Here is an 18,234-nt window from a genome sequence, read left to right as displayed (position 1 = left end):
CACTATTCAAAATTTAATGAATAACTTCATATTTAAAAGATATAAGTCATATAACTATATAAGACATAAGTCTAAAAACACAAAAAGAGAAAAATTAAGTTTAAAATAAAAATAAAAATAAGGGTTTAAAACAAAAATAAAAAATAATTGAGTTTAAGTAAGAACGCAAAAAATTACGTTTCTACTGTTTTTGCGTTTATACTCGTTTTTACTAAGGACCATTTTTACTTGTATTTTAACACGTTTTTACATTGCGTTTCTACCGTTTTTACGTTTTTAGACTAGTTTTTGACAACAATGATATGAGCCATTCTTGAGCTGTCATCATTTATTATGATTGTTGTGGCATTATTTTTTACATCTTGAAGCACTCAAACCAAGGCAAGGAAAAGAGGTGGTGCAAGAGGTTTCAACAAAATTTGAGCTGATTCACCAGAACTTCAGGCCATTGCTGGCCAGCCAGCATTGCTAAAGATTAGGATTTGTACTAATATTTTTTAAAGTTCATCCTTAACTTATTTTCATATAGTTTTTAGCAAGATTAGAATACTGTGAAATGACATTGGTTAAGATTGTAAAGCAAGTGTGGCTGGTATTTGAGACGGATTGTGCTGATATGTTGAAGATGAATAAGTCAATAACAGAACTCAAAGTGAAGCAACACGGGTTAAGCGTAAACTAAAGCTTTAAGTCAAGCAAAAAGAAAACTATATTATTCTGCACAACAACATGACTTCAGACGAAGTAAGTAGACTAGGTGTACAAAATTATATACAGAGACAAATAGAAAGCTGTCGAACCTACAAAGTTGCCTAATCTCCTTCAAGCAAGTATGAAAATCAGACCCTGGTTTTTTCTAGCAGGGCATAAAATGTATATTGGTTGTGTTTTCCTGGATTGACTACGGTAGCAGTAAACAAGCAATCATAACAAAAGCATCCAATAAACATAAACAATTTTAAGAATGTGTTGAGGTCTCTATCATGAACCAGGGCTGTTCCACTCCATTTTCCTCAACGTGTTACTTGTTGGCCATGTTGGGCGAAAATATCTTCATTGTTATCGATGCACTGAGTTTGCATTCTTCATTCACAATGTGACACGTGTCTTACTTTTTATTAAATCACTCTTTCAATTGATATTAAAATAAATTATTTATTAATAATTTTACAAAAACAAGACACGTGTCACATTGTGAGTAGAAAATACACTGAAAACTTAGTGTATCGATAGTATTGACGATATTCTCGTGTTGGGCATGCTATTGGCCAGTGTCATTTATATATATAACTAGTCTCAGGGCCAATACAACAGCATTATAAAAAGTTCAACAATAATTGAAGCCGTTTGAATTTGAATTAAGCATGGCATATTTTTTCTTTAGTTTACTAGTACTGGCACTTATATTTGGTATTGCCTCTAATGTTTTGTTCATACCAGCTGTTATTGCTAACGAGATGACAGCTTCTGGTTCCTCAAACAAAAATCAAGAACAAGCAGCTTTGCTCCAGAGTGGTTGGTGGAATCATGACCGAAACATATCAAACCATTGTAATTGGAGAGGTATCACATGTCATGAAGCTGGAAGCATAGCAGAGATTTCAGCTTTGAAAACTCCTCCACCAGAATTTCAGCGGTTTCAGAACTTGAAGTTAACTGCCTTCACCAATTTAGTCCGTATAGATCTTACTGGGTTGGGACTTACAGGAAATATCCCCACAGAAATAGGCACACTTACGAAGCTTTCCTATATTGACCTCTCTTACAATAGCCTTCAAGGTAAGTTGCCTAAAGCACTTTCAAATCTCACTCAACTTGAGTGGCTTGATGTTTCTAATAACCATATTGAAGGTACCATACCAGAAGAATTAGGGAATTTATCCAATTTAGAGGGATTATATCTTTCAAATAATTTACTTAATGGTTCAATCCCTTCTACTTTGGTTCAATTAGGGAATTTGATTTATCTTTCCCTTAGTTCTAACCAAATTGAAGGTCCAATACTAGTAGAGCTAGGAAATTTGTCCAATTTAAGGGGATTATACTTTTTGAAAAATTCACTCACTGGTTCAATCCCTTATACCTTGGGTCAATTGAAGAATTTAGTCCATCTCTCCCTTGATTCTAACCAAATTGAAAGCTCCATACCAGTAGAACTAAGGAATTTGTCCAATTTAATAGGATTATACCTTTCAAATAATTCACTCACTGGTTCAATCCCTTATACTTTGTGTCAATTGAAGAATTTGGTCTATCTCACCCTTGATTCTAACCAAATTGAAGGTCGCATACCAGTTGAACTAGGAAATTTGTCCAACTTAGAGGAATTGCATCTTTCAAATAATTCATTCACTGGTGCAATCCCTTATAATTTGGGTCAACTAGAATCTTTGGTCTATCTCTCCATTAATTCTAACCAAATTGTAGGCCTCATACCAGTAGAACTAGGGAATTTGTCCAATTTAGAGGAATTATATCTTTTGAATAATAACATCTCTGGTGTTATACCTCAAAATCTTCTTCAAATGACCGAAATGCATTCTCTGCATCTTTCATCAAATCAGTTGTATGGTTCAATACCATCAGAGATTGTGAAAGCCACCAGACTTCGGGATCTAGACCTTTCCCACAACAAACTTATAGGGTCTATCCCATTTCATATCCTGAATTGTCCCTCTGCTGCAACAATGGATTTAAGCTACAAATGGAAGCATTCCTTCCCAAATTGGTTGTTTTGTTACCCTTAACCTTAGCCACAATTTTCTTAAGGGTGAGATTCCATTTATTTTGGGACCAAATTCCATGGTAGACAAGTTGGATCTTAGTTATAATAATATCACTGGTAAACTATACAAGGAGCTTGCTGTTTTAGAGTATGTAAACCTTTCATACAATTCCTTTGACTTTTCAATAGATCTTGATTTTGAGTTACAATCACCAAACTATTGTTATTTCAAGGAAGACTCATTAATCAGTTACAACACACCAAATTTCGCTTTCTATCATTCTGTCCACCACACTAGTAAAGCTAAGCCTTTCATTCTAATTTCTCTTCCTATCATTTGTTTCATTGTTCTTGTACTTCTTTCAACATTATATTTCACAAGGTGTAAGTTTAAGACCAACTTTGAAGGAAGATTAGCAGAGAGTGGAGACTTGTTTTCTATATCGAACTATGACGGTTAAGTTGCATTTGAAGACATTATTAAAGAAACAGAGAATTTTCACATCAAATACTGCATTGGAAATGGTGCATATGGCTGTGTCTACAGAGCACAATTGCCGAGTGGCAAAATTATTGCATTGAAGAAACTTCACCTAATGGAATCTCAAAACCCATCTTTTGACAAGAGTTTTTGCAATGAGGCCAAGGTGTTAACAGAAATCCGTCAAAGAAACATTGTAAAGCTTTATGGCTTTTGTCTCCACAATCAATGCATGTTTTTGATCTATCAATACATGGAAAAGGTAGCTTATTGTATGTCTTAAGCAACAGTGTGGAAGCTGAGGGGTTGAATTGGAGTAAGAGGGTGGATATCATTCGAGGAATGGCACATCCTTTGTCCTACATGCATCATGATTGTGCCTCTCCTATTGTTCATTGGGATGTAACAAGCAGCAATGTTTTGTTGAATTCACAATTGGAGGCTTTTGTCTCAGATTTTGGCACAACTCAGATTTTGGCACAGCTAGACTCCTTGATCCAAATTCTTCAAATCAAACCATAGTGGTTGGCACATATGGATATGTTCCCCCAGGTAAATTTTTTTTATTTTAAATAAGAAAATCTATTTCAACTTCTCTAAATTGATCTGGTTATATGATATGAGAAGTTGACTTTCTAGATTTTTTGGTCCATTACAGAGCTTGCCTACACATTGACTGCGACAAAAATATGTGATGTGTACAGTTCTGGAGTGGTAGCATTGGAAACATTAATGGGAAGACATTCAGGAGATCTAATCTCATCTTTATCAAACTCATCTACTAAGAATATGTTGTTGAAGGATCTCTTGGACTCACGTCTTCCTTTTCCTTTCTCTCGAAAGGACGAGCAAGATATAGTGCTTGTGGTAACACTAGCATTGACATGCTTGTGTTCCAAACCAAAGTCCAGACCATCAATGCAACATGTGGCTCAGAAACTCTCTTGTTCCAAACAGCCACTTCCCATGCTTTTTTGAGAAAATACAATCCATCAGCTGATGACATCTGAGTATGAAGAAAAAAATCTTGTAGTCAAAATCTAGTCTTTCTACATTTTTTTTTTTTTATGAGGATGTAAATCATAGAATCAGAGCAGTGTGGATGAAGTGGCGCAATGCATCTGGGTTTTTGTGTGACCGCGAAATTCCCCTTAAGTTAAAAGGAAAATTCTATAAAACAACAGTAAGACCTGCAATGCTATATGGAGCTGAATGCTGGCCAGCACATAGGCAACATGAGCATAAAATGGGAGTAGCAGAGATGAGGATGTTAAGGTGGATGTGTGGTTATACGAGGATGGATAAGATAAGAAATGAAGATATTCGACGAAAGGTAGGAGTACTACCGGTGGCTAAGAAGATGAGAGAACATAGATTGAGGTAGTTTGGGCACGTAATGAGAAGGCCCCTGGATACTCCCGTAAGAACAGAAGTTTGTTACCAAGAGCTCAACACAAAAAGAGGTAGAGGTAGACCGAAACTTACTTGGGAGAAGATAGTAAAACAAGATTTAATGAAGTGGGATATAGATTGGCGGACGGAATGCCTTAGAACGGAATGGAGAAAAGCTATAAGCATGGTAGAGGGTTAGACCCGTTGTTATTCCTATGTTCCAGATGGTCCTTTTTTAGTCCTTTTCTCCTTCATTTCCCCCTCTTCTTCTTTTTCCTTTCTTTTTTACTTATATATATATATTATTACTTTTCTATTTATTTATTTTTATGTTTCTTTTTTCAACCTTTTTGTAACTTTCATTTGAGTTCATCTACTACCGACCTCAATTAGTTTGAGATAAAGGTGATGTTGATGTTGATGGTACATAAGGGAAGTAATATTTTTGTTTTTAAGGATGAATGAGCAATTTTACTTAATTAAACACAAGATCAATATATGCTGGTGTGTTCCCCTTTGGTTTGCATTATTAATTTCTAGGCCTTTTCGGTTTACCTTTGATTGACTAATTTATCAAATTATGGGTGTTATGGTGCTACAACATTTTCTGTTTTTTCCTCTATTGCAGTGTTATAGTTTTTATTATCTGGATTTTTTTTATTCTTTCCTTAGGATAACAAAACCCAAGTTTCAGACTAGTTATGAACAATAAAAGAGACTAACCAAACCAAATGTAGAAAGACTAGAAAAAGAAATTTTGAGTTCATATTTTACTCAACCCATATTCTCTAGTTCATGTTTCTTGATAGTTAGTGTAACGCCTGACAACTTGCAAGGATCAACAACTGTCCTCACACACTAACACGAGACTTTTCAGCGTGCTTTGTCCTCACTCGCACACTTCCTGGGAAATCTTCCCAGGAGGTCACCCATCCCAGAATTGCCCTAAGTCAAGCACGCTTAACTATGGAGTTCTTCCGATCCGGGCTACCGAAAAGTAGATGCATCTTGTTAGTATAAGTAGTACTAATTAATTCTTATAAGCTATTTCCAACTGTACCGTCCCATACCAGCACAGTCTCTGGAATCTCTCTCTTTCGGGTGTTGATTCGATTCATTCATGTACCCCCGTCGCTGGAAGCCTACCAGGAGCAGCTCCTTGTCCATGCCCTTTCGCACCGGCGATCACTCCCTGCCCTCGTCAGCGCCCGAGATGTTACATGCCCACCAGCATCCGCCTGGTTCGTCCTCGAACCACACCGCACTGGAAGAGAGGCCCTGCTCTGATACCACTTGTAATGCCTGACAACTTGCAAGAATCAATGACTGTCCCCACACACTAACACGAGACTTTTCAGTGTTCTTTGTCTTCACTCGCACACTTCCCGGAAAAACTTCCCAGGAGGTCACTCATCCCAGAATTGCTCCAAGACAAGCACGCTTAACTATGGAGTTCTTCCGATCCGGGCTTCCGAAAAGTAGATGCATCTTGTTAGTATAGGTAGTACTAATTAATTCTTATAAGCTATTCCCAACTGTACCGTCCTATACCAACACAGTCTCTGAAATCCCTCTCTTTCGGGTGTTGATTCGATTCATTCATGTACCCCCGTCACTGGAAGCCTGCCAAGAGCCGCTCTTTGTCTATGCCCTTTCGCACCGGCGATCACTCCCCGCCCTCGTCAGCGCTCGGGATGTTACAGTTAGCAAAAGACCACACCCTTTTTATTGCTGAATCATATTAGTTGTGTAAATAATGATAGAAGGGATTCTATTGTATAAAGAAGGTGAGATTATAAATTCTAGCTTTTTAACTAGTTCTTGAATGTCATATATGAAGTAGTAACAAACAATCAATTTTCAATAGCCCAACAAATCTTGAAAACAAGTGCAAGTGGAAAAAGTGAGGAAGATAAGAGTATAATAGTATGCAACAACAATGCTGAGGATGTACAAGCAGGAATGCATTTGTAATGGGAACAAAATTGTGTTCACAACATGTTAGTCTAGCTGATATCACACAATATGGCTTCATTGTATATATTTATTTTTGCCATTTTCACCCAAATGCTTCTCATATAAAAATGGCATCGACATGACAGCATTAAAATGGAACGAGCATGTATGGAAACAGAGAAGAAAACAAACAAAATTGTTCTTTCTCTTATTTGACCGTAGCCTAAGGTCGTTGGCTCAGAATCTGGATGTCCAAATTCTTAGAACATTTTTTAATAGTGTGTTGAAAATTAAGATTACTTCCACCCCACACTTGCTAGTCGGATTTAACGGTGAGTGATTTTTTGATATTTTTTGTGTGTGTTGAAAATTAAGAGTTAATGAGATTAATTATGATTGCTGATATCTACTCTTGAATTAGTTGTTTTCCTACTGCGTTAGAGGATTAGAAGGGATATTAGAGAGAGAGAGAGAGAGCATGGGCATCTTGGATTCTAAGTTAGTTTCTTCAATCTTCTTTTCTGAACTTTAGTTATAGTGCTTTTTGGATTATCCAGTGAGTAAATGAAAGTTGTGTGATCGTTCTTAATAATCATATACATTTTGCTTTATGATGGTTGTTGACACATGAATTTTATAGGATCTGGAAAATGTATCAGAGATAGCGCACAAAACACCAAGGAAATGGCCCAGAATCAATATGGATTTTCTATATATTGAACTAGAAAAGACAATTACAGTTAAACAATTGCAGAAACAGTAAGGAAAAACAGAGGAAAATTACAATGGAAAAGGAACAAAAACAAAGATAATTTCAGAGCAATTCGAGAGTGCTTTGATTCTCTCCCAATCTGGTTTCCCAGTCCAAGTGTGTCCAAATTCACAATATGCCTTTTCACACTACATATCCCCCTCTTATACTTAGCCTAACCTCCTAGAATATATTAAAGTTGGTTATGCTATCTCATTGGTAGAACATAATCTCCTACGACCCACCTTACATACACCTACACATATATTCCTATCAATACTCCCCCCCCCCCAAAAAACACTCACCTTGCCCTCAAGGTGAGTTCAGCCCCCAAAAACCTTATGCCCTGATCCCAATGCTTGAAATGCAAGGGCTAACTAATCTGCGGTGCATGATGAACTCCACCTGGATCCCATTCCCATAGTGCAGCAATTCCATCGTTCACAAGAAACGTTTTATCGAATTCCAAAAGCAGGTCTTCGAGCTCCTTCCCATTATTTACTAACCCATTTGGCACATATTCTGTCCATTGAGGGTCCACCAAATATCCTTGACCATCATCAGAAATAGCCTTAATTGCAGTGCGGTGTGGTTTTCCCCATAATACATCCTGTGATCGTTCTTAATCATATACATTTTGCTTTATGGTGGTTGATACATGAATTCGTTAAATGCTGGTTGTTAGTGTTTGCTAATGTTGCTGTGCATCCCATGATTGTTGAAGCCAGCAATCACTACCATTCCTTAAGAGAACCCAAAATAGTTGTGTTTCTTACAACTGCAAGATATCCCATTCCTAAAAAATATTTTATTACACACTAAAAAACATGACAACACGTGATTTCATAAGCATGAATGATTGGATAAAATCAGAACTAGTTTGGAATACTATCATACCCTCTAATTCTGTTTGTCATTTGATGAATGAAGAGAGAGAAGGGGAAGGAGAGAGAGCAGCGAAAACTGAGGATATTTAGAGTTTAATGAGGACCATCGGATTGCTACTACCAATCTAACAGTGAGATGATTGGTCGTAACATTGATCGTAACTTTATTTGGGTGTCACGATATCCTATCTCATAATATTATCAAATTATAGGTGATAAGATGCTACAAACCTTTTTCGGTTTTGTTTTGATTTTAAATTAAGAATAAACACCCTTTTTAGTCCCTGTCAATATTTACGAAGTCCTTTTTAGTCCCTGACAATAAAAAAGGACCAAATTGGTCCCTGAAGTTACAAAAAAAGGGCCATGTTAGTCCTTATGTCAACTCCCAAATATGTAGAGTGGCCCTTTTCTTGTACTTTCAGGGACCAATTTGGTCCTTTTTTATTGCCAGAGACTGAAAAGGACTTCGTAGATATTGCCAAGGACTAAAAAGGGTGTTTACTCTTAAATTAATATAATTGATTGATGGTAGTTGACACTACTAGGCACTCTGAGATCTTCATAATGTTTATGCTTCTCCACTACTGCAGTGTTATCATTATTGCTATTTAGAAAAAAAAATTCGTGTTTACTTGTATAACAGATAAGTTATGAACAATAAAAGAGAGCAAAGACCACCTAAAGAATAAAAAAACAAACTGACTTTTAACTTTCCAAATTGCTGATTTGAAAAGATAAAGAATCCCCCAAAAATTCTTACGATTGGTAGATGAGAAATTTTTTTTGTCCGGAAATCTTGATTTTCAAAAATATAATTTTTATATTCAGTTTACGATAATATCCGAAAATTTAAAATTTAAAAAAATTCAATTTTCCAAGAATCCGGCCAAAATCCTTGTACCAAACGCCCCAAGCATACTTGCTCAAGAAAAAGTATGTCATAATATGCAAGGAACCCAAGGTCAGCAGCATAGCAAAAGCATTTCATACTTCAGCATAATTAAAAAATTTTACTCTTACATATTGTTTTCTACACTTCCTTTTTTCTTTCTCTTTTTAAATCAATTACAGTGAGATTTCTACTTATGACTGTAAACTTTCCAAGTCCCTTATTATTATCCCAATTATAGTAGTTTTCCACGCTTCCCTTTAACCCCCTATCTTTTCTCTTATTTTTTTTTTAATTATTATTGTCAAAAAGGGGGAGAGAAACTCATCTTTTACTTTTAAACATTGCCGAAAAGAAGAGTTGAGGAATCTCCCTACACACTAGAAGTTCTGATGCATACTAGCTCAAGGAAAAGTAGGTCATGAACAACAACGGCCATCAAAGTTGCATTACGACAAAATCAGTATCAATTTTAAGTTGGCCTTCCTCACGCTTAAACAGATTGCAAATATTCAAAAATCATTATTAAATGTAAAAGAATCCACTTTGCTAGTGAAATTCTTAATGGTCTTGAGTTGTATATAATAGCAGTCACAGGAACCGTTTAAAATTATTTGGGCAATATGATTAACATATTAGGCAAAACTTATAGTGTACAGACACCCATAGAAGTTGATAAAAAAATGGTTTCCATTGACAAAATATTCAGAGCTATACAAGACACTTTCTGATATATTCTGCTAGAGAAAATGAACTAACAGCACAAGAAAGAGAAAATTGGAATTGGAATTGGAATTTGTCATCTATTATATACATCTTGTTACAATCCATATCAGCTCGCTGTTCAGGGTCATTTCTCAAAAAGATGACACTTTGAGCACTTCCAGCCATTTCTAAACTGTAAGCAAACCAGTCCCATCTCCAGTGAAGATAAGCCCCCCCGGACCTATCTTTAATGATCAAACCTCTTTTTTGGCAAATAATTGACCCATCCCTGAAAATCTGTAAAGGTAGACATAGACATGGTCAGGGTTCCCTTCCATTGTCAGTTCTCAGCACCTTGATTTTTCGATCAAACTAATTTTCCACCAAAGCCTTAAACTCGCTGAACTTATCGAACACTTCATCCTTGCTGCGCAAGAAATATAACCACACGTCTTGAAAAATCATCAGTAAAAGAAACATAATACCTTGATTTTCCATGTGATGCTACAGGTGTGGGGCCAAACACGTCGCTGTGTATCAAGTCCAGAATCCCCTCAGCTCTTCATCCTATGGAATCAAAAGATACTCGATTTTGCTTCCCTTGCAGGCAATGCTCGCAAAATCCAAACCCCATATAGCAGCTCGGAATATCCACCAGCTTCTTTGATGTCAGAGTCTCCAGACCTTTTCCTCCAATATGCCCCAGCCTCCTATGCCACAACATAGCAGTGTCCTCATCCGCCTGTTCTGAAACATAGCTTTCACCACTGAATACTTGTCAATAACCAAAGCTCCTCGAGTCAGCTTGCAAGAATACTTGTCACTGCTAAAATTGCTAAAATTAATACCAACATCTGCCATACTACCAACAGAGATCAGATTTCTGGTTAGCCCCGGAATATGCATCACATCCGGCAGATTCTTGACTGTCTCGTCACTTATCTTCAGCTTTACCTTCCCACGCCCCACAATTGCATGAGTCGTGTCATCTCTCATTCTAACTGTACCGCCAGAATATAATTCATAGGTGCAGAACCATTCTGTATGAGGTGTCATATGAAACGATGCTCCAGTGTCAATAATCCAGTCATTACAGTCACTATGACTGTCAAACGCCATGTACAGGTCCCCTGTACTATCATCATCATTCTTCTTTGTACCCGAAGCAGAAGGTTGTGAATCATCCCGCTTCTCAGGACCTACGCTTTTACTTCTGCAATTCCTTCTCAGATGTCCAACCTGTTTGCACCTCCAGCACCTCATTTCAGATTTATCAGATTTATCACGGGACTTTGACCGTCCCCTCGATCTTCCTCTGTGACCAGACTTTGATTTGTCACCACTCCTCCCTCTAGCAACCAGAGCCTCATTGCTGGTACCTTCAAAACCTACCCTTCTCATCTCCTCAGACAATAAGGCAACAACAACCTTCTCAAATGACAGTTTATTAACACCAGTACCAATTGACACAATGATGTGCTCCCAAGAGTTGGGCAATGAACACAACAAGGTGCAAGCTTTGTCTTCCTCATCCAGGTTAATGTCTATAGACGAAAATTGTGCACAAATAGTATTAAATTCATTTAAATGAGCAGGGAAAGAATCACCTTCGCTCATCCGCAGATTATACAGCCTCCTTCGAAGGAACAACTTGTTCACGAGTGACTTGCTCTGATAGAGACCTCTCAGCTTCGTCCAGAGATCGTTCGCGGTCTTCTCAAAAGTTACGTTCACCAGAACGTTATTTGCCAGGCATAACCAGATCAGGCTTCGCGCCTTTCGATCGTCTCTGGTCCACGCCTTCAACTCCTTCAACTCACCTTCACCTGACGTTTCATCACCGACAGGTTTGGTTGGTACCGATGGCTTATCATCTTCGATCGCGTACCACACGTCCTTGTCAACGAGCAGAGCCTCCATCTTCAGCTTCCATAACTTGAACCCTTTTCCTCCGAACTTTTCAACCTCGATCCGTGATTGGCCAGTCGACATCCTCTCCAGATCAATTTTGCAGTTTTCTCTATGCCAAGAAAAAACCCCAAATCACGAAACCCCAATCTGTCACAGGAACCCCGGTCGCAGAACCAAAGCTCTTGATACCAAATGTTGGAAATCGACAATCACACAAATCGAAAACGAAAAAGAATAAGAGAGAGAAAGAGAGAATAGACACAACGATCTACCCTGGTTCACCCAATATAGGCTACATCCAGCTTGTCTGTACTATATTCACCTCACCGCCACTCGTTACAAGTCACTCGGTTTACAAAGAAAATATATATAGAATTAGAAAACCATAACAGCAGCTATTCATGGGCCCAAGCCCAAACCGCTAAGAAAATTACAATAAAACAGAGGCCTACAATAGTACCTAGCCTCTACGGACCTGGGGGCGCTGCCCCCCGGACCCCCGCCAAGGCGGCTGCCCCAGACCCCTGCCCGTTCACCTGGGAGCGGAACCCCAGTTGCCTTTCTGCTGACCTCGACAACTAGGGTCCTCATCAACATGCGAAGTATTAGCCATACCCAACATTGGGCACTTCCAGCCATTTCCAAACTGTAAGCAAACTAGTCCCTTCTCCAGTGAAGATGAGCCCCCCAAGACCTATCTCTAGTGATCAAACCTCTTTTTTGGCAAATAATCGACCCATCCCTGAAAATCTGTAAAGGAAGACATAGACATGGTCAGGGGCTGCAAAAATTGCCCAACACAAAAATAAGTTACTGAACAAAATGAATTCAAGTTTAAGTTCACTTACGATGGCAGATCATAGAGGCGAACTGAATTGTCTCGGCAAGAGCAAATCAGTATATGCTTGTCTTCTGCATCAGTCATCCCACAAAGTGCAATAACACCCTATAATAAAAATTGAAAATATGGAAAGGATGAATCAACTAATTCCTTGACCAATTACAAAAAATAACAACTTAATTTCTAAGAATGAAAATACAACCAAATGATAAAATCAAAATTTAACTTTATGCACAGATGTTATAGTGGTTAGGCAACTTACATTGGAGGAAATGTCCGTATAGGAAAGAAAAACTTTGGAAAAGCCAACATATATTTTGATGTGTCCCGCCTCTCCCTCCCACGTTTTCTGAGATTCAAGATCATGTGGCCTAGACCCTGAAAAAGCAGTCAACCTCACAATTCGGTTATAATAATGTGACAGTCAACCAGGCAAAGAGAGTTCATGATTAATAAAATAAAAATTTAGAATTTATCTAGGTATTTTCTCTCAATGGTGAAGATTACATCTTCTTTTCTTATATTTTCTCAGCACCCAAACAGGATCTGACCACATATTTCCTCGTTCAAGTCACTGAAGAAGAGAAAAACAAAATTCTCCAGCAACAAAACAAATGTACGATCAAGATGTACTTAGCATGATCAAAAAGAATTCCCTCATTTCCGATGTGAAGCTGAAGATAGCACAACTTATTTTGGTGGGTTTATCATACTAGCAAGAAACTTAAAAAAGTCTGTACAATGCATGCCAATTGTTATATTGGTGGGTTATTTTGAAGCTTGTTTAAAGAGGTATGTAAAACTGCCTGCAATTATAAGAGGCTTTTGGAAAACATTGAAAATATTTCACACTGTTTTTGTTTGGAATAACATAATATTGTTGTCTAAATAGTTCTACGCTGTCCAACTAATTTCACCATTATTGAGTTTACATTCCCAGTTGCCTTCAAGCTCGCATGTATAACAGAGTTTGCAATTTGTATAACACGCTAGATATCAAATAATATTAATGAACAGTGCAACCCATGCACTTAGGCTATAGCAAAGAAAAACATGGTTACATAGTATCAACTTCAAATTGAAAAGACAGAATAAAACTTAGTTTAGAAGATGACAACCTGACAGGGTAGCTTAAGAAAATGGAAAGTAAGACTTGGCACTGAGCAGCAGAAAAGAAGGATCCAACAAAATCAGAGGCAAAACCAACAAAATTGTGCAGTGAACATGTAACAGAAGCGTAAATAAAAAGAAAGAAACTGAAGAAACCGCTGGTCATTCACTTACACAGTCTCCAAATAATGGCTCTATTAGTTGAATTAGGCATTTGACAATATTCAAACTTAAAAGTCCAAACTAAAAACACTAAATCTATAATCCCATAAAATATGTCCGAGAGAGAAGTTCTTAAAAGTGATAAACTACTGCTGATAACTCAAGTAATGTCGGTGAGATATCAATCTGAAGAAATGTCGGTGAGATAAATTACACCACATGGAGACAATTATCCTAATTTATAATAAGACAGCTGAGATCAAGTTTTATGACCCAATTCCTTTCAGATATTTGCATGATACATTGAACCACATTCTTGGTCATGATATAGAACTATGTACTGTCTATAACAATGTGAAAGGAATGTAGTGTGTAGCATAGACTGGCCATTTAATGAAGAAAAAAATGGAAAATTATAGGCTCCATTCGAGGTTTGGGGAAATGACACTCAACCCCATTCTTGAGCAAATATTGTAACCAGCTCCATTTGTTCTGCCGACAAACAGAAATTTCAAATGTATCTGGACATAATAACTATGGTAATTTGATGCAAGGTTCACTACTGAATTCAAGTTTGAATGTATCCAAGGCCACTATAATCAGAGTTGGAATACCTGCTGTGTAGTTCTAGCCTTAATTAACCCCTTAATATGCAATTTTGGCTTTCAAGCAGAAAGGTGAGACTAGGAAATTTTGGCCTCCAATAATAAATACATATCCAAAAATCCAAACACCAACTGCCATGTAATCAACGTAACAGTCGAGCAATTCGGATTCTCGATTTAAGTTTCCTAGCTTCATTTGTAAACCCAATACTACAGAGACCATCAATAACAGCTCGCTGAGTAGCCCTCAAGACCTGAAAGCCGCATTTTAAACAAGAAACCAAAATCTTGGATGCACAAAGGAACCTTCTATCTCTGCAAAGGTTGTGCACCAAGATGGTATACGTAAAAGAGTCTCTAACCTCCATAGCTTCAAACAATTTCATGGCATGATCAATATGACCGGCTTTACCCAATCCATCAAGCATACAATTAAAAGCGACCAAATTATAACCAAACCCCAAAGTATTCATATAATCCAAATGCTGTTGAGCCCCCACAAAATTTCCAGCCTTACACAACCCATCAATTATAATTGTATGCGTATACTGATCACATTCCAAACCTTCTTTCTCAATCTCATCCACCAACTTCAACGCATCATCTAATCTCCCTTGCCTACAATAAAGATTTATCAACGTATTATACGACACCAAATCCGGCTCAATACCATTACTCAACATCTGCTCAATGATTTCATCAGCCTCTTGGATCCTTCCAATCTTTATCAACACAGCAATCACCGTGCAATACGCGAATCCATCGAATGTATACCCTTTGCTCCTCATCTCTGACAAGATCTCCAACCCATCCTCAAACCGCCTACACCGGAAACAGCACTTCATAACCGTAGTGTAGGTAATAGCATTAGGTTCATACCCTGATTGACCAAATTCCATGAGAATCCTCCTCGCCGCGCCCAATCTCTTCGCCTTGCAAAGTCCATTAATAAGAGCATTATAAGTCAGCACCTGAGGAACAAACCCGTGCCGCTGCAAGTTCCTAAACAACATCAAAGCATTGTTAACATATCCATTCTTACACAAACCATTAATCATGACATTGTAAGTAGAATGACTCGGATACAGTTCACCACTAAGTACAACATCCTTAAAAACACGATTTGCCTCATCAGGTTTCCCAAGCTTGAACAAACAATGCATCAATATGTTGTAACTCCACATGTCAGGGTGCACACCAGACTTGAGCATTTCTTCAAACAGGTCCAAGGACCTTGATAACAACGATTTTCTAGCAGCACCAGAGATCAATGAGTTGTAGGAAATAACATCAGGGTTTATCCCTGCTTCCTTCATTCTATGCAAAACGGCATAACCAGCATCGATGCTGACAAAACGACAATACGCATCGATTAGAGTGTTGTATGTGACAACATCTGGAAGCACACCTAATCTTATGCCGTCAATTATAACGTCTTCGGCTCTTGCTAATTGCTTTGCTTTACACATTGAGGATATGCTTATGTTCAGAAGTTTAGTTGATAAACTCGTAACCATTATTCAACATCACCGCTTCCAACCACAAAACAGCGTCGTTTTATCAATAAGAGATGAATTTCCCATTTTTTCGGAGGGGGTGTTTTAAAGTTCCGTGGAGAAATCACGGAACAATAGCTTTCATGTTATGACGCATAGCTTGAGAAGTGAAAAGAGAGAGAAGAAAGAAGACTTCACCAAAATGCAGAGTAGTTCTTTTTTTTTTTTTTTGTGTGTAAATAAATGCAGAGTAGTTCTGAAGACACAGGGACATAGTTGCAAATTAGATTTATATACGCAGAGAAGCACAAGAGCAAGCATAACTTCGGGCTGGGTGAATTGGCGAATGGGCCCAATCAGAGTGGATCCGGCCCAATTAAGGTCAGCATAACTTCGGGCTGGCCCAATGAAGGAGGAGAAGATGCCCTAAAGAGTAAAAGGGGTATTGAGCTGTTCAAAGCCCAATCATTGAGCTCGGAACATTAAATATTCACAAATTATAATAAGGATTTTACAGTTCTACCTAATAAATCTGGGAAAAATGTGTGTCATTTTAAATGACGTAAAGTTATGTTATTTTAAAAGAGAGAAAGAGATAGATAAAGGAGGAGAGAGAGAGAGTTGACAAATAAATAAATAAAGGTATGAGTCTCACCTCTTTATGAGAGTGAAATGATATAAGTTGTGTCATTTAGAAGGATAAACATTTTTCCCCATTAATTTATATGAAAAGAGAAATAAATAGTTTATAAAAAAGAGATAAATATTATATTTTAAAATGATAAAGTCATGTAAATTTCTTTGAAGGGAAAAGTTCAAAAATCTCCATATGATTTTGCTTTGAATTATTTATACTCCTGTAGTTTTTTTTTAATCACTTACCTCCCTATGATTTTTTCCATCCAAGTTCATTCTTAACATCATAAAAAACTTAATTAATCTACGTATTATACCTTTTTTAGAAATATACTTAAATGACAAAAATAAAATAAAATAAAAGAATAGAAGGAAATTTACAATATTTATAAAAAAGACAAAAAATAAATAAATAGAAGGATCACAAAAATAAATAAATAAGACCAGATATATTGAAAACTTATAATAATAGCAGAAAAGATTAAAAGAAAAAAATAAAAATAGTCTAAAAAATTAAATTGAAGACAAAAAAGAAATAGAAGAAAAATAAGACCAAACATGCTTAAATAAAAAAAAAATAGATTAAGGACCAAAATAAAAAAAACACTAAAGATGTTGAAAATTTACAAACTAATTTCTTTTACTTTTGTTTCTTCCATTTCTTTTAGCAGTTATAGAAAAGACTAAAAGTGAAAAATATATATATATATATATATATATCAATTTATTTTTTGTATTTTTGGTTATATTTTTTGTTCTTTAGTCTATTTTCTTTCTGATTTAGACTTTTTTATTTTATTATTTTCTATCACTGATGTAAGTTTTTAAGATATTTGATCTACTTTGATTTGTGAGTCTATGAGAGTAATATTCCTTTTAAAATAAGACTTTAATGTTTATACATTGTATATAGATAAATTATCTATATTTACTCTTAAAACAACGTTGTTTTAAGTTGAAAGATTAAAAAATTATAGAAAAAGACTATTATAACCCTCAAATAGATTATAATTACAAAAATATCTTGATTTTCGTTTGGGCTCAATATAAATAACTTATTTACATTGACCGGAGAAAAAATGAACCTTTAAAATAAACCATCTTATATTAAAGTTTCACCTGACCATGTTTCATGAAAATTTTATATTTCTCTTTTCATTCAGATATTAAATAGGTAATACTCTATCATAATAGTGCTTGTTTTCTAGACATGATGTCATGGTACATTACAGACACATTGATCTCTTCATTGTGATTGGGTTGTGCCTTCAAGCCGATCCAAAGACACTACCATTAAGCTCGGGCCTTTTTAGACTCTAACACTGTTAAGTCCCAATGAAATGGATCAAATAACAATTCCATGGTTAGCAACTTTTAGGTACATCAAAACACACAGATAAAAAATAACTAAACTGTTTCTTTCGAGTAAAAAGACAATTACTTGAAGGGGAAAATCTAGAGTACTACCGTAGTTACCACTACTCAGTACTACTTCCATTTAGAATAAAACACGTGGATTATTATTCCAATGCACATATCCTAATTGGCATTACAAATTTTATTTTTTATTAGTTTTTTATTTTCATTAGAATTTTCATTCCTCTCCCAACTGTCATCTCATTCTCGCTTGTACTCTGTTTCTTCAACTAAATTGGCGACATTGCAAAATACCAATTGGTAGAAA

At 36.5% G+C, this 18,234-nt stretch overlaps 2 protein-coding genes and 1 pseudogene across 2 annotated transcripts; 1 reads left to right on the top strand and 2 right to left on the bottom strand.

Moving 5' to 3' along the window:
* Positions 1–1,364: 1,364 nt before the first annotated feature.
* LOC133309551 (probable leucine-rich repeat receptor-like protein kinase At1g35710) lies at positions 1,365–4,184 on the top strand (annotated as a pseudogene).
* A 7,837-nt stretch (positions 4,185–12,021) lies between these two features.
* Positions 12,022–13,865, bottom strand: LOC133309550 (zinc finger CCCH domain-containing protein 48-like). The gene is made up of 4 exons (XM_061510333.1): positions 13,826–13,865; positions 12,804–12,919; positions 12,549–12,646; positions 12,022–12,450 (listed from the first exon to the last, which is right to left on the bottom strand). The coding sequence occupies exons 1-4, from the start codon at positions 13,863–13,865 to the stop codon at positions 12,408–12,410; spliced, it is 297 nt and encodes a 98-aa protein (XP_061366317.1). The 3' UTR covers positions 12,022–12,407.
* On the bottom strand, positions 13,663–16,128 carry LOC133309549 (putative pentatricopeptide repeat-containing protein At4g17915). Its single transcript, XM_061510332.1, has one exon. The coding sequence runs from the start codon at positions 15,933–15,935 to the stop codon at positions 14,562–14,564; it is 1,374 nt and encodes a 457-aa protein (XP_061366316.1). The 5' UTR covers positions 15,936–16,128; the 3' UTR covers positions 13,663–14,561.
* Positions 16,129–18,234: the final 2,106 nt, after the last annotated feature.

This window comes from Gastrolobium bilobum, unplaced genomic scaffold, assembly GCF_033153095.1.
Source record: "Gastrolobium bilobum isolate Gb01-03AN ecotype WA unplaced genomic scaffold, APGP_CSIRO_Gbil_v1 utg19826, whole genome shotgun sequence".
In the NCBI taxonomy this organism is placed as follows: domain Eukaryota; kingdom Viridiplantae; phylum Streptophyta; class Magnoliopsida; order Fabales; family Fabaceae; genus Gastrolobium; species Gastrolobium bilobum.
Note: the sequence above shows the minus strand (reverse complement) of the source record. Positions and strands in the feature narration are given on the sequence as shown.